At 40.7% G+C, this 22,066-nt stretch overlaps 2 protein-coding genes across 2 annotated transcripts in view; both read right to left on the bottom strand.

Moving 5' to 3' along the window:
* LOC134465748 (receptor-type tyrosine-protein phosphatase F-like) overlaps window positions 1-8,673 on the bottom strand; it is a 101,822-nt gene extending 93,149 nt beyond the window's left edge. The window contains exons 1-3 of the mRNA XM_063219588.1: window positions 8,618-8,673; window positions 5,518-5,653; window positions 3,777-3,922 (exon numbers count right to left, since the gene is read on the bottom strand). Coding sequence (XP_063075658.1) covers window positions 3,777-3,922; window positions 5,518-5,653; window positions 8,618-8,626 — 291 coding nt within the window. The 5' untranslated portion in view covers window positions 8,627-8,673. The remainder of the gene's footprint in view (window positions 1-3,776; window positions 3,923-5,517; window positions 5,654-8,617) is intronic.
* Window positions 8,674-9,561: 888 nt separating this feature from the next.
* LOC134443274 (receptor-type tyrosine-protein phosphatase S-like) lies at window positions 9,562-19,073 on the bottom strand. The gene is made up of 4 exons (XM_063193148.1): window positions 18,987-19,073; window positions 16,822-16,957; window positions 15,095-15,250; window positions 9,562-9,584 (listed from the first exon to the last, which is right to left on the bottom strand). The coding sequence occupies exons 1-4, from the start codon at window positions 18,993-18,995 to the stop codon at window positions 9,562-9,564; spliced, it is 324 nt and encodes a 107-aa protein (XP_063049218.1). The 5' UTR covers window positions 18,996-19,073.
* Window positions 19,074-22,066: the final 2,993 nt, after the last annotated feature.

Genomic DNA, 22,066 nt, shown 5'->3' with positions numbered 1-22,066 from the left:
ACATGGGCCGAGCCAAACTTTTTTCTGTGCACACCCTTTTTCAACTACAAGCTGTTTGTCAGTGGTCCTGGTTAAGGCTGTATAAAACATTGGTTGGCCTTAGTTATTATATATATTTATTTATTTATATATATATTATTACATAATGCATCATGTTATTACATTTCCATCAAAACAAAAAATTAGCAGCCGCATTCCGTAATAAATTCTGCATTATGTAATAATTTATTACGTTATTATAAGATGAGAAAAAAGTTGTTACGAAATGTGTTCAAGAAATGTATTACGAAATGTATTACGAAATGCGTAAATTATTACATAATGTGGAAATTGTCACCACATTATGTAATAATGTATTACACTATTACATATTGCACCGTTATTACATAATGCGGTGTTACATGAGTACTTTCTTTGGTTGTGATAAAGTTGTGAAATGATCAAAATGAAGCACCAATACCCTGGTAGTGTTACCAAACGGAGGAAAGGGGAGATACTCAATCAAAGACAAATGCACTTCCGAAGCTGATGAGCTTTTTTATGCGTCAACACCGGTTGGCCCGAATGTTGTGGATATCCATTAAGATGACGAGTGGATTACCAATTCCAAAAATGAAGTGGTGGGGAAGGAGGATTGCAAGCAGACATGCAAGCGTTGTGCTTTCCTGAATATGGATAACACTATGCGTAAATGTTTTAAAACTCCAACATCGGTAACTTTGGATAACCCACGACATGACATGTTAGAAGCCTGGACTATCTCCGTGGATCAGCAACAGCCGGGCCGACAGTGACTAGGAAGCGGCGCCCTACAGTAGCACTAGCAGGTCAACTACTGTGGCTATCCCCACTGATGGATCTGTGATTGACCGTGGCACTGATAAACCCAATCAGGTGTTGTTGAAAGAATACCTCGTGAAATATTTTGTTTCGAAAAGACTTTTCCTTTAGCTGTGAACTGGGATTGGCTCGAGTAAGTTATTCCATTGAAAAGGACGCAGCCTTTTAAGCGCTTGCAGACGGTGCATCAGTTACTGTATCATCAGACACAACCTTTTCAATCTCTCTGAAATGATTTCAGAAACATGCTATCGAAATTGGGAAAGGCTTAAGAGTGATTCTACGATTCGACTGCGCTTTTGGCAAAAGCAAAATGTCAATTATCAGTATTTTTTTCAACTAAATGACCTAGATGTTTACATAGTGTATATATTTAAGTTTCCAAACAAACAAATTGCCAAGCTTAATCTTAAATCATTTGATAAATACTAATATAATAATATATAATGAAAGCAAACATTTGCTTGATTATTTTGTCAACAGTGTTATGGACAAATACTATGTCATTTCAAACATATATAAAAATATTACAGAGTTGAAACAACATACGTTTGAAAGTGCTTATGTCCCTTAACAATAATGTTGTCATTAATCTGTGCAACTGATATAGAAAATGTGATTGTTGAGCTTCATAAGTAGGATTTTATGATTCACTGTGATACAGACTGACACATTTTTCATTATAAATCCCTGTAACATCTGATTTGAATTTAGTCACCCTCCTTACACAAGACTTCCTTCTCCAGAGATAATCCCTAGTGTATGTTCATAGGATTCTTCCAACACATAAGGGATCAATAGCGCAAAAACACTTTCAAAACAGTCAACCGTGTTACTCAACTGTGTTACGGTCAACAGTGCAGGGGAACAATCGGCACTTTTTTAGAAAAAACAAGAGCAGACAAACCCATCTCCCTAGAACACAAATTATTTTGTTTGTTTGGCAATATGGATATAAATTGGCAAAAACATACTCCTCCTCAACTGTCATAGCTGATGCGTAACACCATTGACGGTAACACGGCTTGACATTTCAGCCATTTTTATGGTGTTGTGCTAACTGAGGACCTCAGAAGTTCCACCACAACACCTTAATCAATTAATGTATTTGTATGCTTTATCTGTGTTTTTCTACATGTGATTTCTAATTCGGATTCTTATGAATATGTTGATAATACAGTTGACAGGCAATTTTCCTGCTTTGAGTACATGAAAAAGAATGGATTAAATTATGGAAGGATGGAGCTCAAAACTTACCAAAAAGTCTTCCCATATCCTGCCAAAGAGGTTATGACATCACGTGATATTATTCGTATGGCCTAAGACCAAACCATTACTGATTTATGGAGGGGGTTTCAGACCGTGACACGGTTAACACAGTTTTCGTGGACACACACAAAATGGCAAATTTCATGTATAATGGAAAGCACAGTGGTCTTTCTGACAGTTTTGTCATTTTGTGATGATTACTGTGAATCAACATGCAATCGTCTTGGGCAAAACAAGTTTCTTTACATGCTAATAAGAGACTGAATCTGACATTTGGAGGCATGAAAACGCCCAAAACCAGTGTTAAATATTCATTCTTGCTGAGGGAAATAATGCCATGTCTACACTTTCTGTATTATATGAAAGATAAATGTGTGCTAATGTCCAAAACATCATTGGATGCAGTTAATAGTTAGTGGAATTGGCAAATAAAATCCATGGACTTAAAAGCGCGGCCGAATCGTAGAATCACTTTTAAACAAGCATGCAGCTTTCAAGGAACATTGAGTAACTTGACGCGATGTGGCGAGATTCAGAAAAGCGCAGGACATGTCCACCTTAGCTCTAGTAGATATGCTGGAGTTTTTAGTGGTTAACCAACAGCGCACTCTAATCATAGTAAGTCACATTGATTGTGTGTGTGTGCGCGCCCGCGCGTGTGTGTGTGATGGCAATTGGAACTATTGCTACTATGCCTCAGAGTTGGTTGCTTAGATATTCACCCGCCGTGGTGTTTTGTTTTGTATTCAGTTTGAGATGCTTGCTGCTCGTCATCTAATACGTCATGTGCACACACAGTTGGGTGTGGTGGCGGTGGTGGCATTTGGGCAAAATGCTCTGTTGGTTGCTTGAAATGCATGCGTCGTCAGAGGTGCATCTTGTCACCAGGCTAGAGAGGCAGCCGCTTAGGGCCCCAAGTCTATAGTTGGTGGAGAGAGAGAGAGAGAGAGAGAGAGAGAGAGAGAGCGAGCGCTGGTCCTGCCATGCGTAATGTAATGATTATTGTGTGGGATTAGGACTGCGCAAATGGTGCCCAGCCGTTGGATTTCTTAAGCCCGCATTAAGACTCAGTTCTGGCGACGGGTCTGGGGATATGCCGTTTTGCTTCAAACTGAAATGATTCGCTGCAATCTTTAGCCTATGTCTATTATGTCTATTTTTATTTGTGTAGTTGAACTTTGTTTTGTGTTCACCACTGCAATGGTCGAGAGAGAGAGAGAGAGAGAGAGAGAGAGAGAGAGAGAGAGAGAGAGAGAGAGAGAGAGAGAGAGAAGCCTTTGATGCCCATGTGTGATTGATTGATTGATGTGCATGTGAAGATTGCAAGGTTGAATAGGCTATGTCAACATTGAATGCTGTCTAAATTAAAGCAAAACTTGGTCCAAGCACACATTATGTTCATGAGGCTTACTGACTGTTGTAGAGAGCTTGGTTCTGTGAGCTAAGCATCTTCTTAAACAAGCCTATTTAAAAAAAAAAAAAATTAAGACGGGGGGGGATACACACTTGGGTGGACCGATGGGCCACCTAGCTAACTTTGCCTTAGGCCCCCAAATTGCCCCCAAAGTCCGCCACTGTGTGTGTGTGTCTGTGTCTGTGTGTGTGTGTGTGTGTGTGTGTCTGTGTCTGTGTCTGTGTGTGTGTGCACGTGTGTTACCATGACGCACATCAATACGCCTTGAATTGATAGTCTTTCCTTTTTTTCTCCACTCAACCTGTGGTCTGGGTTCACCTGTGGCCTGACACACAAGAGAGGCGGTTCCCCCTGACACGACTATCTGGTCTTTGGGAATCTGGATGAATCTTGGAGGGTCTGCAAGGCAAAAGAGGAGGTGAGGGAAGACATTTTAAGCCCACAACTGTTGTCAATCACAAGCAAAAAAAAAGTTAGCATTGCAGCATTGCGCCTAGGGGTGTGCAAAATAATCGTCATATCGATGCATCGCGATACTTACTCTCACGATACAATGCATCGATTCATGACAAGGTATTGTGATACTTATTTTCTCAATATACTGCATGGATTCATGACAATTGATTATTTGATAACAATAAAATTCGATTTGTGACGGGTTATTTTGTTCAGTAGAGAATAGGTAATATTTCTGTTGTGATGTAAGCTCTCTCCCAGATGATAGAATGCTTAAATAGAATGAACTGACTTAAGAAAGCTACACAGCAACTGACAAATAAGCTGTATTTTACACATTTACTGAAGTAAATATCGAAATGCATCAAGATAATACATGAATTGCAATACATCGTGATATGCAACATCGTAGCATGTGTGGTGATGTGCATTGAATCATGAACCCTTTGCCAATACCCACCCCTAATTGCGCCAAGTCAATACTTTATTATAGTGTATTACTATATTACTATACTACATTGTTAGTATACTATGTAGTATATCCAGCATATCAATGAGCCATTAACAAATTCACTCCTGACCATGACAGAATTGCATGTCTCAATACCTCAGTCTAGTGTATTACAATGTGTATTTTTATGCTATGTTATTTTTTAATACTATGCTGCCGTAACCAAACAAGAACGCAGTAACTGCATATCTGGTCGAAATTGAGTTTAGATCGGAAATGGGCTTTAAAATATCTCCTTTGTCTTGTGTCAAAAACTGTGGTCCAACATTGTCCCATTTCAGAGAAAAATCATGTTAAAGGTGCAAAAACTACAAAAAGGAAGTTACTGCGATGGTTACATCTTACAAGCCAAAAAAGCAGTAAGTCACATGTACTGTAGTTACTGCACTTTCCATTGAAGCAATGGTTTGGGAGTAGACAGTAATACCAGCCAAGAACACAGTAACTACATTTTTGTGGTAAAAAGACATGAATGTCGCTTTTTTTTTTTCGTTTTTTTGAGTGTGCATAAATGTCTATCCTATAAAAGTATTACATGGAAGTGTCACCACCACTTTACCGACAACCCAGTTGTCTGGCGAGAGAGGAAACTTTAAAGCCTTTTTTCTCAGTTTACCAGCTATCGGAGTTACTGCGTTCTTGTTTTGTACGGTAGTATTGACCCAGTTGGCTGCCTTGGCCCGCCCAGGAGACTGCATTGTTTTCCCCTCCGAATGCACCACCCATGGTCGTGCGGTGCCAATCACTGCCAGTCGTTAGGCATATTAATTAGCCATTACATACAGCGGGTGGAGCAAATGTGGGGGAAAACGAGCAATTTCATGGGCGGGCCCAGAATTGCCGACTGGGCCAATAGGCTACACAGTAATGTATTTATTAGTGTAGGCCTACTAGTGCAGAGCCTGTTGGGCCTGTTCGCCCATTTTGTTTTGTACTGTACTTCAAACGAACATGACTGTGTCTGTGTCAAACACACAGGATGAGAGCAGAAATTATGAGCAAACACACAGGCTCTGTTGCAGCCTACCTGAGGCGCCAGAGAGGCTGGGCAGAGGCAGCAGGAGCACGGTGAGGAGGAGGAGGAGGAGCAGAGGAGAACGGCCCGGTCTGGAGGTCAGCTTGGCCGGAGCCGAAAGGCCTCCTACTGTCCAGGGAGTCATGACCTAATGCATAGTAATAATAATAATAATAATAATAATAATAATAATAATAATAATAATAATAATAATAATAATAATCTATCTATTAATTCAAGAAAGTTATATCGGTGTCTTTGTGACCTGTGTAACTCCCGCAGAACAGCACCAAAACATCTCAAACTTGGAAGGTGACTTGGCAGTGGTACCGCGGATTGCAGCGCAAAGTTTCACGCCGTTTGGACATAAAATAGTGAAGATATGAACATTTTCATGGAATCAGCAGTGCACCCAACATTGAAGCCGCTGGCAGGAACCTTACCTCTTTTGCGCCACGTCACAATGCCAAAGACAGCAGTTTTGTTAAAACCAGAACGAAACTGGACAGGGTGTGATGACGTCACGCCCCAGCGAGTATAAAAGGTCCTGCTGCACCGGTCCATCTAATATAGGCTATATATAATAGAAATGTCTGTGAGCATCACAAACCTCGGGTGGCGTACCCAACGCTTTTTAGATTTATGTTTGATTTCGCTATTCCGTTTATGCGCTGCGCTTAGTAACAAGCATCAACCACAGATAGAAACAGCCACAGGGAGACCTGGCGACACTATAGCTAGGCCCTATTCCCTAGAAAAATCTGTATATCTAGGCTATCTATGCACCCCAAACCTCTGACGGCGTAGGCTTTCAAGATTAAGGCTATGTTTGATTTCGCTATTCAGTTTAGGGGAGAGCAGGGACGAATGAAACACGGGACGAATGAAACACTGCGATTTACTCGAAAACAATACACATCTCAAACATAATATTTGGTCAGTATCAGCACGGAAGACTTGACAACCCCGGGAAAGCTCGTGTCGTGACGTCACCTAGTTCCAACGTTAGCCCCACGAGCCTGTTTTTGACACCTTAAGTAAAATCTTACCCGCCGTAGTTTTTTTGTGATCAAAAGTTGTTTTGGTTGTTTTATGTAGTAATGTTATGTTCATACAGCAGATGAATCGTTCCTTTAACATACCTGAAAGTATGAAATGTCAAAGTTGTCGAGTTTACAGGTAAAAAGGATTTTAGTGTCAGTAGACACTGTCGGGACGAATGAAACACCCGTTTCATCCGTCCCTCTCGCCCATTGACTTAAAGCTGGATCAAAATAAAACAGGAGGATCCACTGTAAATCCCGCATCAGGACTTAAGTAAGCTGCATAATAATTATAGAATAAGTGATTTAGATGAAATTTAGTCATCAGAATGGCAGAAAAAATGCCATAATGGAAATGTGGGTCTCGCGCATTTGCCCACGTGGAAAAACGCTATCTCTCACCCATTTATAGTTTGATAAATTGTATAATATTTTACTCAGGAGAAGTGTAGTAGTGTATTGTCATGTGTGTTTCATAAAAAATAGAGTACAGTGAATTATTTCTGTTTACAACCCACTGTTTCATTCGTCCCGACAGTGAGGGACGGATGAAACAAACGACAGGTTGCATTCAAAGTTAAAAATAAACGTGATACCTTAACGGTTGTGTTAAATTACAACTGTAACTATTAGAATACACATATAGGTTGTTGATCATATCACAAAATACTTTTCATCTGCTTTATTATTTTTGAAAATAACCGTTAAGTAAAAAGTGTTTCATTCGTCCCTGCTCTCCCCTACTCGCATTTGACACAAATGAGAATGTTTGTCTATTCTATCTGCTCCACGCACAACTCCCGCACCACTCTGCAAATTGAATGATGCAGGGCACCACGGTACCTGTGTGAAGTTGGCACCCCATATGTTGAAAATCTGATTAAAAGCATTTTGGTTCGATTGTGCATCGTTTGTGCACGATTGTGCAGGCAAAATGAGCGTTATTTACATTTTAAGAGGTTGGTGACCTTAGGTCACTCAGCACCCCATTAACCTCCAAATGACTCAAAAATGGTTGGAATCGTTTGTGATCAAAGATGCTGTACAGGTGAAAACATGCAGACAATATGCCTACAAACACACAGTATACGAAAAGACTCCACACAGAGGCATGGAGAAACAACAGTATCTGTCAGTGGGCAGGGGATGGATGCAGTAGATTGCTTCACTTACGATGGCCAGACACTCTGATAAGACAGGTAGGCATCATTATACAGACAGACATTTACATTGCAACTACATAGTACCATCGGCCTAAACAGAGCACAGCCAGAAACTCCAGTACAATTTGTATCATCTTTGAGGGAATGCTATGACGATGCAGGATCATACAGACCAAAACTGACAGTTTTGCAACAAACGATTCCGATATATGTACCATCATGCCAAATTTAAGCTTCCTACATGGTTTAGCTCTTGAGCTTGTGAACTTTGACAAAAAAAGTGTGAACAAAATGGGCACCCCCCTCCCCCAGTAAAATTGGCTGTAACACAGAGAGTATACATCTTACATTCAAATAAATTTAGAGTGTTTCTCTTAAGTACCATGGGTGCACTTGGTAATATTTTCAGATTTTTTTTTGAGACCCAAGTGTGCGGGCTCCTGTTGATTTGACGTGGAATGACCCATTTCAGTTTTAACATTATCACAGCAGGGACATATACACCCAAATTTGGCCGAGTAAAGTGAACTTCGCCATTCGTTCCTATGTCAAGTCAAGTCATGTTTATTTTTTTAGCCCGTTTCATACACAGAAAGGCAACTCAATGTGCTTCACAAACAATAACAAAAGAAATAGAACAATGCAAATGTTAAATACAAGATGATAAAAACAAAATCATAACATCACATATATATGCTACTATATTCTACAATATTTGAAACATTGGGGCAATCACAACCCAAAACAGAATGATAGCTAGGCCTATATACTATAATACTATATAGTAGGCCTGCCTATTTTATGCATTTGACACATGCATAGAACCTTTTGGGATCAAAATAATGGCTCTGAGACTAAAACCACAACACAAATCCAGCCTATTATTTTGAATAAAATGGTACTCACCTTGTTCATGTAAGCAGGGTAACGTTGCAAAACTAGACTGCCTTTCCACAGGGTAATGCTTGTTATTCATGTCGAGACAAGACCAAGGGTGAATTCCAATATGTGGACTCGTTGACACCCTGCCTCCATGGAGAAAACAATAAAGTTTTCCTGCTGTCAGCCTAGCCACAACAACTTTTGGGGGACTATTCTTCATTCACCATACCGATTGCAAATGAGAAAATGACATTAGAATTGCGCTTTTGCAAGATATTGAAATACACTTCTGTCGTCAGTGACGTCATCGCGAGGCCACAAGCATGCAAGGGAGGACGGGAGTCCGCATATTAGAATGCACCCCAAATGTTCTTGGCTATGTTCAGATAGCATGGGTGTTGGTTTGACTATTAAAGAGGGACACTGTTTGGTTGATGCAGTTGGCATTTGAATGTTATTGGCTGTCTACGGGTATTCTCTGGTCAAAAAGCTGCAAGTTAAGTTGAGGCTTTTGGCCGTACCACAACAGCATCCAATCAGGCTGCTTAATGCTCTGAAATGATAATATCAACCATAACACAGACATGCTGATCATGCTGCATGGAAAACTGGAATGGCAAGATGATACAGCATTTTTTTTTCCTTTAGGTTCACTAATATACCAGTGTATGCCACAAGCAAGCAAGCACTTTTTGGCAGCACAAAATGATGCATGCCCCTTCTATAGTTAGGCCTATGTATAGGGCAGGTGTATATATAGAGAGAAGGACAATACTCCAGGCACTCAGCTTGGCCAATCAAGCTGTGGATGGAGGATCACCAGATCAATACCCTGACATGGTCAGCCCAAACTCCTGGCCCGAACCCCCTTGAAAACCTCTGGAATGTGATCAAGAGGAAGCTGTATGGTCACAAGCCATCAACCCAAGCTCAGCAACTTACATTCTTGCACCAGACCTGGAATAAAGTCATCCAATAACAATGTGAACGACTAATGGAACACATACCAAAACGCATGAAAGCAGTGACTACAAATCCGGCTTATTCCACCTAATATTGATTTCTGAACTCTTCGTAAGTTAATACATTACTATTATGTTGTTTTTAAGTTAATATCAACTTGTTTTCCTCACCTTTTTTGAAAGTTGGAAACATTGCATCTTATGTGTTATTTTGACCATTCGAGATTTTCTTTCGAAATTCGGAGGAAATGTTGTCAGTAGTTTATAGAATGAAATAACAATGTTCGCTTTACTCAAACACATACCACATTTTGTAGTTTTTTTCCTCGGACCGTCTTTGCTACAAAAGCAATATTCTACAATGCGATTTCGCGAGCCTACAATACTCATGAAGCACCTGTGTCACGTGTCACTTGTGTCTCACGCACGCCAAGAATCTGCGTCTTGCGAAGAGGAGTGGCAGCGAGCTACGGTACATCAGTGTGCGTTTGGAAATGTCACTGAAAAAAACTTCACATAAATATAAAGTAGCGAAGTTCATCTCAACTGACCTGTTTTGCGATCTGTCATTAGTACCATAGGCCTACTTAAGCTTAGTAGTAGTGGACATTAAAATGACCAAGGCGAGGGGAAAACACGTCAGTCTGTCTGGCGAAAGTCTCGAGACTAATTAGCGCAGTGATAAGACAAGGACACATGCGGCATTAATAATGTTCGGTGTAGATTATTTTCTGATTTGCCTGTATGTCTTCATACCTAAATATTCCTCCATGTTTCTTGTGCTGTTGTTCTCGGCTTTGAAACCGGGCTTAAACAATGCGCAGTAGTAGCCTTCCAGACTGCACAAGAGCATGTCCCTTCGCAGGTGCCTGTCTCGCCTTGCGTCCGTTTGTATTTTAAACAACTCAATATTAAACGGAATGAAAGGAAGTCGTAGCCCCTTCTGTAGTTATCGCATCTGTGTGTGCTTTCTAGAGCAGTGTTTCCCAACCAGGGGTACGTGTACCACTAGGGGTACGCGAGCACACTGCAGGGGGTACTTGGAAAAATGTTATTATTATAACAAATGTATGGAGCAGACACATCAGGACAGTCAAAGTGATATAGAACATGAATTAGGGAGTACTCATGGCACAACTAACTGTTCCCCTGCACTGTTGCCCGTAACACAGTTGAGTAACACGGCTGACTGTTTTGAAAGTGTTTTTGTGCTATTGATCCCTTATGTGTTGGAAAAAGCATGTGTTGGTCAAAGAGGGTGGGTTCTGAGGTGTCTGAACCGCCGTCGTCCTTATGTTACGGTTCCACCAGTGTGTTCTCCTCCTACGAATCGATGTAGCCTTCCACACTTCTATGTATGACAGTTAAACTCAGTCGGTCGAGCAGTTACAGCCGAAGAGAGCGATAAAGTGAGGTTCGTGCCCTTGGCACCGCGGTTATATAGGAGGTGGACTTCCCCGCCCTCAGCGTAATTTCAACCTTTCAGAGTAAAAGAAGTCTTTGTGGTTGACAGCCAATGAGCTGGCTCCCATAGAGATGGTGAAACGAAATCTTACGAATAACAATGTATTGTTATAAAAATGCATTCTTTTTTTCTGCGCAACCTATAATTTGGCTTCAGTCATACCGGTCAAAGAGATAACAATGTGCTATCCAGTACCACGTCCAACTTCATGGGCTGTCAATAAGGGGTTCCCCAAAAGTGCATACCAACTTAATGATGACAAGGCCCGCCCCCCCATATACTGGAAGAATCAAGACAAGGCCTTTCTTACATGGGCCGAGCCAAACTTTTTTCTGTGCACACCCTTTTTTAACTACAAGCTGTTTGTCACTGGTCCTGGTTAATGCTGTATATAAAACATTGGTTGGACTTAGTAAGTCCTATTATATATATATTTTTATAGATTATTACATAATGCACCATGTGATCACATTTCCATCAAAAAAATAATTAGCAGCCGCATTCCGTAATAAATTCCGCATTATGTAATAATTTATTACAAGATGAGAAAAAAGTTGTTACGAAATGCGTTCAAGAACTTTATTACGAAATGCGTAAATCATTACATAATGTGGAAATGTTCACCGCATTATGCAATAATGTATTAAGTTACACTATTACATATTGCACCGTTATTACATAATGCGGTGTTACAAGAGTACTTTCTTTGGTTGTGATAAAGTTGTGAAATGATCAAAATGAAGCACCAATACCCTGGTAGTGTTACCAAACGGAGGAAAGGGGAGATACTCAATCAAAGACAAATGCACTTCCGAAGCTGATGAGCTTTTTTATGCGTCAACACCGGTTGGCCCGAATGTTGTGGATATCCATTAAGATGACGAGTGGATTACCAATTCCAAAAATGAAGTGGTGGGGAAGGAGGATTGCAAGCAGACATGCAAGCGTTGTGCTTTCCTGAATATGGATAACACTATATGCGTAAATGTTTTAAAACTCCAACACTGGTAACTTTGGATAACCCACGACATGACATGTTAGAAGCCTGGACTATCTCCGTGGATCAGCAACAGCCGGGCCGACAGTGACTAGGAAGCGGCGCCCTACAGTAGCACTAGCAGGTCAACTACTGTGGCTATCCCCACTGATGGATCTGTGATTGACCGTGGCACTGATAAACCCAATCAGGTGTTGTTGAAAGAATACCTCGTGAAATATTTTGTTTCGAAAAGACTTTTCCTCTAGCTGTGAACTGGGATTGGCTCGAGTAAGTTATTCCATTGAAAAGTGTGCAGCCTTTTAAGCGCTTGCAGACGGTGCATCAGTTACTGTATCATCAGACACAACCTTTTCAATCTCTCTGAAATGATTTCAGAAACATGCTATCGAAATTGGGAAAGGCTTAAGAGTGATTCTACGATTCGACTGCGCTTTTGGCAAAAGCAAAATGTCAATTATCAGTATTTTTTTCAACTAAATGACCTAGATGTTTACATAGTGTATATATTTCAGATTCCAAACAAACAAATTGCCAAGCTTAATCTTAAATCATTTGATAAATACTAATATAATAATATATAATGAAAGCAAACATTTGCTTGATTATTTTGTCAACAGTGTTATGGACAAATACTATGTCATTGCAAACATATATAAAAAAAATTATACATAGTTGAGACAACATGCGTTTGAAAGAGCTTATGTCCATTAATAATAATGTTGTCATTAATCTGTGCAACTGATATAGAAAATGTGATTGTTGAGCTTCATAAGTAGGATTTTATGATTCACTGTGATACAGACTGACACATTTTTCATTATAAATCCCTGTAACATCTGATTTGAATTTAGTCACCCTCCTTACACAAGACTTCCTTCTCCAGAGATAATCCCTAGTGACAGTTCATAGGATAATTTCAACACATAAGGGATCAATAGCTCAAAAACACTTTCAAAACAGTCAACCGTGTTACTCAACTGTGTTACGGTCAACAGTGCAGGGGAACAAGTCGGCACTTTTTTAAGTAGAAAAAAGAGAGCAGACAAACCCATCTCCCTAGAACACAAATTATTTTGTTTGTTTGTCTGTCAATATGGAGATACATTGACAAAAACATACCTCAACTGTCATAGCTGATGCGTAACACCATTGACGGTAACACGGCTTGACATTTCAGCCATTTTTATGGTGTTGTGCTAACTGAGGACCTCAGAAGTTCCACCACAACACCTTAATCAATTAATGTATTTGTATGCTTTATCTGTGTTTTTCTACATGTGATTTCTAATTCAGATTCTTATGAATATGTTGACAGTTGACAGGCAATTTTCCCTCTATGAGAACATGAAAAAGAATGGATTACATTATGGAAAGATGGAGCTCAAAACTTACCAAAAAGTCTTCCCATATCCTGGCAAAGAGGTTATGACATCACGTGATATTATTCGTATGGCCTAAGACCAAACCATTACTGATTTATGGAGGGGGTTTCAGACCGTGACACGGTTAACACAGTTTTCGTGGACACACACAAAATGGCAAATGTATAATGGAAAGCAAAGTGGTCTTTCTGACAGTGAATCAACATTTGCAATCGTCTTGGGCATAACAAGTTTCTTTACATGCTAATACGAAGACTGAATCTGACATCTGGAAAACAGGACGCCATGAAAACGCCCAAAACCAGTATTAAATATTCATTCTTTCTGAGGGAAATAATGCCATGTCTACACTTTCTGTATTATATGAAAGATAAATGTGTGCTAATGTCCAAAACATCATTGGATGCAGTTAATAGTTAGTGGAATTGGCAAATAAAATCCATGGACTTAAAAGCGCAGTGGATTCGTAGACTCACTTGTAAACAAGCATGCAGCTTTCAAGGAACATTGAGTAACTTGACGCGATGTGGCGAGATTCAGAAAAGCGCAGGACATGTCCACCTTAGCTCTAGTAGATATGCTGGAGGTTTTAGTGGTTAACCAACAGCGCACTCTACTCATAGTAAGTCACATTGATTGTGTGTGTGTGTGTGTGTGATGGCAATTGGAACTATTGCTACTATGCCTCTGTTGGTTGCTTTGAAATACACCCGCCGTGGTGTTTTGTTTTGTATTCAGTTTGAGATGCTTGCTGCTCGTCATCTAATACCTCATGTGCACACGCAGTTGGTGGTGTGGCGGTGGTGGCATTTGGGCAAAATGTAACTACTCCTCTGTTGGTTGCTTTGAAATACGTCGTCAGAGGTGCATCTTGTCACCAGGCTAGAGAGGCAGCCGCTTAGGGCCCCCAAGTCTATAGTTGGTGGAGAGAGAGAGAGAGAGAGAGAGAGAGAGAGAGAGAGAGAGAGAGAGAGAGAGAGAGAGAGAGAGAGCGAGCGCTGGTCCTGCCATGCGTAATGTAATGATTATTGTGTGGGATTAGGACTGCGCAAATGGTGCCCACCCGTGGGATTTCTTAAGCCCGCATTAAGACTCAGTTCTGGCGACGGGTCTGGGGATATGCCGTTTTGCTTCAAACTGAAATGATTCGCTGCAATCTTTAGCCTATGTCTATTATGTCTATTTTTATTTGTGTAGTTGAACTTTGTTTTGTGTTCACCACTGCAATGGTCGAGAGAGAGAGAGAGAGAGAGAGAGAGAGAGAGAGAGAGAGAGAGAGAGAGAGAGAGAGAGAGAGATAGAGAGAGAGAGAGAGATGATACCCATGTGTAATTGATTGATGCGCATGTGAAGATTGCAAGGTTGAATAGGCTATGTCAACATTGAATGCTGTCTAAATTAAAGCAAAACTGGGCCCAAGCACATTATGTTCACGAGGCTGCTGACTGTTGTAGAGAGCTTGGTTCTGTGAGCTAAGCATCTTCTTAAACAAGCCTATTTAAAAAAAAAAAAAATTAAGACGGGGGGGGATACACACTTGGGTGGACCGATGGGCCACCTAGCTAACTTTGCCTTAGGCCCCCAAATTGCCCCCAAAGTCCGCCACTGTGTGTGTGTGTGTGTGTGTGTGTGTCTGTTTGTGTGTGTGTGTGTGTCTGTGTCTGTGTCTGTGTGTGTGTGCACGTGTGTTACCATGACGCACATCAATACGCCTTGAATTGATAGTCTTTCCTTTTTTTCTCCACTCAACCTGTGGTCTGGGTTCACCTGTGGCCTGACACACAAGAGAGGCGGTTCCCCCTGACACGACTATCTGGTCTTTGGGAATCTGGATGAATCTTGGAGGGTCTGCAAGGCAAAAGAGGAGGTGAGGGAAAACATTTTAAGCCCACAACTGTTGTCAATCACAAGCAAAAAAAAGTTAGCATTGCAGCATTGCGCCTAGGGGTGTGCAAAATAATCGTCATATCGATGCATCACGATACTTACTCTCACGATACAATGCATCGATTCATGACCAGGTATTGTGATACTTATTTTCTCAATATACTGCATGGATTCATGACAATTGATTATTTGATAACAATAAAATTCGATTTGTGACGGGTTATTTTGTTCAGTAGAGAATAGGTAATATTTCTGTTGTGATGTAAGCTCTCTCCCAGATGATAGAATGCTTAAATAGAATGAACTGACTTAAGAAAGCTACACAGCAACTGACAAATAAGCTGTATTTTACACATTTACTGAAGTAAATATCGCAATGCATCACAGTAGTACATGAATCGCAATGCCTCCTGATAGAATCGCATCGTGGCATGTGTATCGTGATGCGCATCGAATTGTGAACCCTTTGCCAATACCCACCCCTAATTGCGCCAAGTCAATACTTTATTATAGTGTATTACTATATTACTATACTACATTATTAGTATACTATGTAGTATATCCAGCATATCAATGAGCCATTACCAAATTCACCCCTGACCATGGCAGATTGGATGTCACAATGCCTCAGTATAGTGTATTACAATGTGTTATTATTATGCTATGTTATTTTTCTATACTATGCTGCCGTAACCAAACAAGAACGCAGTAACTGCATATCTGGTCGAAATTGAGTTTAGATCGGAAATGGGCTTTAAAATACCTCATTTGTCTTATGTCAAAAAACTGTGGTCCAACATTGTCCCATTTTAGAGAAAAATCATGTTAAAGGAGCAAAAACTACAAAAAGGAAGTTACTGCGATGGTTACATCTTACAAACCAAAAAAGCAGTAAGTCACATGTAGTTACTGTACTCCATTGAAGCAATGGTATGCGAGTAGACAGTAATACCAGCCAAGAACGCAGTAACTACATTTTTGTGGTAAAAAGACATGAATGTTGCTGTTTTTTGTTGTTGTTTTTCGTTTTTTGAGTGTGCATAAATTTCTATCCTATAAAAGTATTACATGGAAGTGTCACCACCACTTTACCGACAACAAAGTTGTCTGGCGAGAGAGGAAACTTTAAAGCCTTTTTTCTCAGTTTACCAGCTATCGGAGTTACTGCGTTCTTGTTTTGTACGGTAGTATTGACCCAATCGGCTCCCCTGGCCCGTCCAGGAGACTGCATTGTTTTCCCCTCCGAATGCACCACCCATGGTCGTGCGGTGCCAATCACTGCCAGTCGTTAGGCATATTAATTAGCCACTACATACAGCGGGTGGAGCAAATGTGGGGGAAAACGAGCAATTTCATGGGCGGGCCCAGAGTTGCAGACTGGGTCAATAGGCTACACAGTAATGTATTTTAGTGCAGAGCCTGTTGGGCCCTGTTTTGTACTATACGTCAAACAAACATGACTGTGTCTGTGTCAAACACACAGGATGAGAGCAGAAATGATGAGCAAACACACAGGCTCTGTTGCAGCCTACCTGAGGCGACAGAGAGGCTGGGCAGAGGCAGCAGGAGTACGGTGAGGAGGAGGAGGAGGATCAGAGGAGAACGGCCCGGTCTGGAGGTCAGCTTGGCCGGAGCCGAAAGGCCTCCTACTGTCCAGGGAGTCATGACCTAATGCATAGTAATAATAATAATAATAATAATAATAATAATAATAATAATAATAATAATAATAATCTATCTATTAATTCAAGAAAGTTCTGTCGGTGTCTCTGTGGCCTGTGTAACTCCCACAGCACAGCACCAAAACATCTCAAACGTGGATGGTGACTTGGAAGTGGTACAGCGGATTGCAGCGCAAAGTTTCACGCTGTTTGGACATAAAATAGTGAAGATATGAACATTTTCATGGAATCAGCAGTGCACCCAACATTGAAGCCGCTGGCAGGAACCTTACCTCTTTTGCGCCACGTCACAATGCCAAAGACAGCAGTTTTGTTAAAACCAGAGCAAAACTGGACAGGGTGTGATGACGTCACGCCCCAGCGAGTATAAAAGGTCCTGCTGCACCGGTCCATCTAATAGAAATGTCTGTGAGCATCACAAACCTCTGATGGCGTACCCAACGCTTTTTAGATTTACGGTATGTATGATTTCGCTATTCCGTTTATGCGCTGCGCTTAGTAACAAGCATCAACCACAGATAGAAACAGCCACGGGGAGACCTGGCGACACTATAGCAATTCCCTAGAAAAATCTGTATATCTAGGCTATCTATGCACCCCAAACCTCTGACGGCGTAGGCTTTCAAGATTTAGGCTATGTTTGATTTCGCTATTCAGTTTACTCGCATTTGACACAAATGAGAAATGTTTGTCTGTTCTATCTGCTCCACGCACAACTCCCGCACCACTCTGCAAATTGAATGATGCAGGGCACCACGGTACCTGTGTGAAGTTGGCACCCCATATGTTGAAAATCTGATTAAAAGCATTTTGGTTCGATTGTGCATCGTTTGTGCACGATTGTGCAGGCAAAATGAGCGTTTGTGCACAAACCCTCTTTAAGATATTTACATTTTAAGAGGTTGGTGACCTTAGGTCACTCAGCACCCCATTAACCTCCAAATGACTCAAAAATGGTTGGAATCGTTTGTGATCAAAGATGCTGTACAGGTGAAAACATGCAGACAATATGCCTACAAACACACAGTATACGAAAAGACTCCACACAGAGGCATGGAGAAACAACAGTATCTGTCAGTGGGCAGGGGATGGATGCAGTAGATTGCTTCACTTACGATGGCCAGACACTCTGATAAGACAGGTAGGCATCATTATACAGACAGACATTTACATTGCAACTACATAGTACCATCGGCCTAAACAGAGCACAGCCAGAAACTCCAGTACAATTTGTATCATCTTTGAGGGAATGCTATGACGATGCAGGATCATACAGACCAAAACTGACAGTTTTGCAACAAACGATTCCGATATATGTACCATCATGCCAAATTTAAGCTTCCTACATGGTTTAGCTCTTGAGCTATGGGCTTGTGAACTTTGACAAAAAAGTGTGAACAAAATGGGCACCCCCCTCCCCCAGTAAAATTGGCTGTAACACAGAGAGTATACATCTTACATTCAAATAAATGTAGAGTGTTTCTCTTAAGTACCATGGGTGCACTTGGTAATATTTTCAGATTTTTTTGAGACCTAAGTGCGCGGGCTCCTGTTGATTTGACATGGAATGACCCATTTCAGTTTTAACATTATCACAGCAGGGACATATACACCCAAATTTGGCCGAGCAAAGTGAACTTCGCCGTTCCTTCCTATGTCAAGTCAAGTCATGTTTATTTTTTTAGCCCGTTTCATACACAGAAAGGCAACTCAATGTGCTTCACAAACAACAACAAAAGAAATAGAACAATGCAAATGTTAAATACAAGATGATAAAAACAAAGTCAAAACATCACATATATATGCTACTATATTCTACAATATTTGAAACATTGGGGCAATTACAACCCAAAACAGAATGATAGCTATATACTACTTTGTATAATACTATATAGTAGGCCTGCCTATTTTATGCATTTGACACATGCATAGAACCTTTTGGGATCAAAATAATGGCTCTGGGACTAAAACCACAACACAAATCCAGCCTATTATTTTGAATAAATGGTACTCACCTTGTTCATGTAAGCAGGGTAACGTTGCAAAACTAGACTGCCTTTCCACAGGGTAATGCTTGTTATTCATGTCGAGACAAGACCAAGGGTGAATTCCAATATGCGGACTCGTTTTTTCCCTGCCTCCATGGAGAAAACAATAAAGTTTTCCTGCTGTCAGCCTAGCCACAACAACTTTTGGGGGACTATTCTTCATTCACCATACCGATTGCAAAGGAGAAAATGACATTAGAATTGCGCTTTTTCAAGATATTGAAATACACTTCTGTCGTCAGTGACATCATTGCAAGGCCACAAGCATGCAAGGGAGGACGGGAGTCCGCATATTAGAATCCAATCAGGCTGCTTGGTGCTCTGAAATGATAGTATCAACCATAACACAGACATTTCTGTATCATCTTGCCATTCCAGTTTTCCATGCAGCATGATCAGCATGTCTGTGTTATGGTTGATATTATCATTTCAGAGCATTAAGCAGCCTGATTGGATGCTGTTGTGGTACGGCCAAAAGCCTCAACTTAACTTGCAGCTTTTTGACCAGAGAATACCCGTAGACAGCCAATAACATTCAAATGCCAACCGCATCAACCAAACAGTGTCCCTCTTTAATAGTCAAACCAACACCCATGCTATCTGAACATAGCCAAGAATATTTGGGGTGCATTCTAATATGCGGACTCCCGTCCTCCCATGCTCCCTATTATGTTGTTTTTAAGTTAATATCAACTTGTTTTCCTTTTTTGAAATTTGGAAACATTGCATCTTATGTGTTATTTTGACCATACGAGATTTTCTTTCGAAATTCGGAGGAAATGTTGCTACAAAAGCAATATTCTACAACGCGATTTCGCGAGCCTACAATACCCATGAAGCACCTGTGTCACGTGTCACCTGTGTCTCACGCACGACAAGAATCTGCGTCTTGCGAAGAGGCAGCGAGCTACCGGCACATCAGCGTGCGTTTGGAAATGTCACTGAAAACCTTAACGTTAAAATAAAGTAGCGAAGTTCATATCAACAGACCTGTTTTGCCATCTGTCATTAGTACCATAGGCCTACTTAGTAGTAGTGGACATTAAAATGACCAAGGCGAGGGGAAAACACGTCAGTCTGTCTGGCGAAAGTCTCGAGACTAATTAGCGCAGTGATAAGACAAGGACACATGCGGCATTAATAATGTTCAGTGTAAATTATTTTCTGATTTGCCTGTATGTCTTCATACCTTAATATTCCTCCATGTTTCTTGTGCTGTTGTTCCCGACTGTCAAACCGGGCTTAAGTAACGCGCAGTAGTAGCCTTCCAGACTGCAAAAAAACATGTCCCTTCGCAGGTGCCTGTCTCGACTTGTGTCCGTTTGTATTTTAAACAACTCAATATTAAACAGAATGAAAGGAAGTCGTAGCCCCTTCTGTAGTTAGGCCTACCGCAGCTGTGTGTGCTTTCTAGTGGATACTTTTATAAGAAAATATTCCAGAAGAGGTGTTACTCCACCTCCACAGGTAGGCCTAGGCCAGGGGTTCCCAACCTTTTTCAACTTGGGGAGCACTCGAAATTGTCAAAAATGTTCGGGGCCCACCTCTGACCCAATTAAGAATAAAACTCAAATAATTCAAACAACAACACACACCAAAATATGATTATTATTTTTGGAAAATGATTTCAAGGCCCACTTGGAATACCTTCAGGGCCCACCAGTGGGCCCCAGCCCATAGGTTGGGAAGCACTGGCCTAGGCTATATAAAGAAAGTGCCCTTCAGATCAAAGACGAAAATATTTTTGCTCTCGTGTAGCTTACATTTGTGCCTTTCCACAACACTGTGCTTGGTGTTTCTGCATGGTCAATATAGGCTATGCCATTCCTCAGATCAGTAAATCTGCATGCATGAACCAGTTAATAGGCCTAACAATTCTAATTATTAGGCCCTATAGCATATTTTATTATATTATATTATATTATATTATATTATATTATATTATGTTATGTTATGTTATGTTATGTTATATTAGCCTACATTACATTATTACAGCCTATTATATAATTCATTAAAGATGCTATGATGGTTAAGAAAATTATGGCTAGTGAAAAGGCCCAATGGCTAGTGAGTCAGGAAAACCACTAGCCAAAATGGCTGGTAAGCGAAAAAGTTAGTGTCAAGCACTGATATATATATATAGGCATATATATATATATATATATATATATATATATATATATATATATATATATATATATATATATACATACACACACACACACACACACACACACACAAATAATAAATAAATGAAAACGTTTAGGTGAATCGAGTCTGATCTGCTTCACTGAAACATGGCTAACTGCCTCACTCCTACTGGTAATGTTGACCAGCCCCGCCGACAGGGGGGGACAAAAGGGCTTTTTGTCCCGGGCCCTGGGATAGGGGGGCCCAGAACTGGGCCCTCATTAAGTTTGTGATTAATGGTTCTAATTCATTTCAAAATAAGATGTTTTTTCAGAGAGGGAGATTGCGCTATATTTACATTAAATAAATGATGCAGATATTTTGCCTTTCCTGCCCTTAAAAAGGATCAAGAACCCCCACCTCCCCCACCCCCAGTGCACAAATGGTTTGGTCGGTCATTACGAGAAAGAAAAAAATTGTCTTCAACTTAATGCGGCTCGTGCCAATTTGCCAGGGTGTCTGAAGACGCAGTCGTTCAAACCAGGAGGGCAGAAAATGAAGGATAGGAGAAAAATAGATGAAGACACCAGAAGCCCCAGGATTTCAGTAAAAAGTTCTTCAGATGATGCAGGTACTAACAATAGCAGAGAACTCTAACAAAGCAAAAGTTTCCCTTCATAAACAGACACGCCCTGCACTGCAACATTCATGTTTAAAACATGATCAGTCACACAGTCGCATTATTTTATAACCACAGCTTAGTAAAATTGTTTTTCAAATCTGACCATCTGTGACCTTAGCTAGGAATATGTACATTAGCCCCAATCGTAACATGATGAGAAGTTGCGTCGCGCGCAAGGAGAGGGCAAGGGAGAACTTTTAAAACTGCGCTATTATGCAACGCTATTTCGCTTAGC

The sequence above is a fragment of the Engraulis encrasicolus genome, chromosome 2 (genome assembly GCF_034702125.1).
Source record: "Engraulis encrasicolus isolate BLACKSEA-1 chromosome 2, IST_EnEncr_1.0, whole genome shotgun sequence".
NCBI lineage: Eukaryota > Metazoa > Chordata > Actinopteri > Clupeiformes > Engraulidae > Engraulis > Engraulis encrasicolus.
The sequence above is the reverse complement of the archived record's forward strand: the minus strand, read 5'-3'. Positions and strand labels throughout refer to the sequence as shown.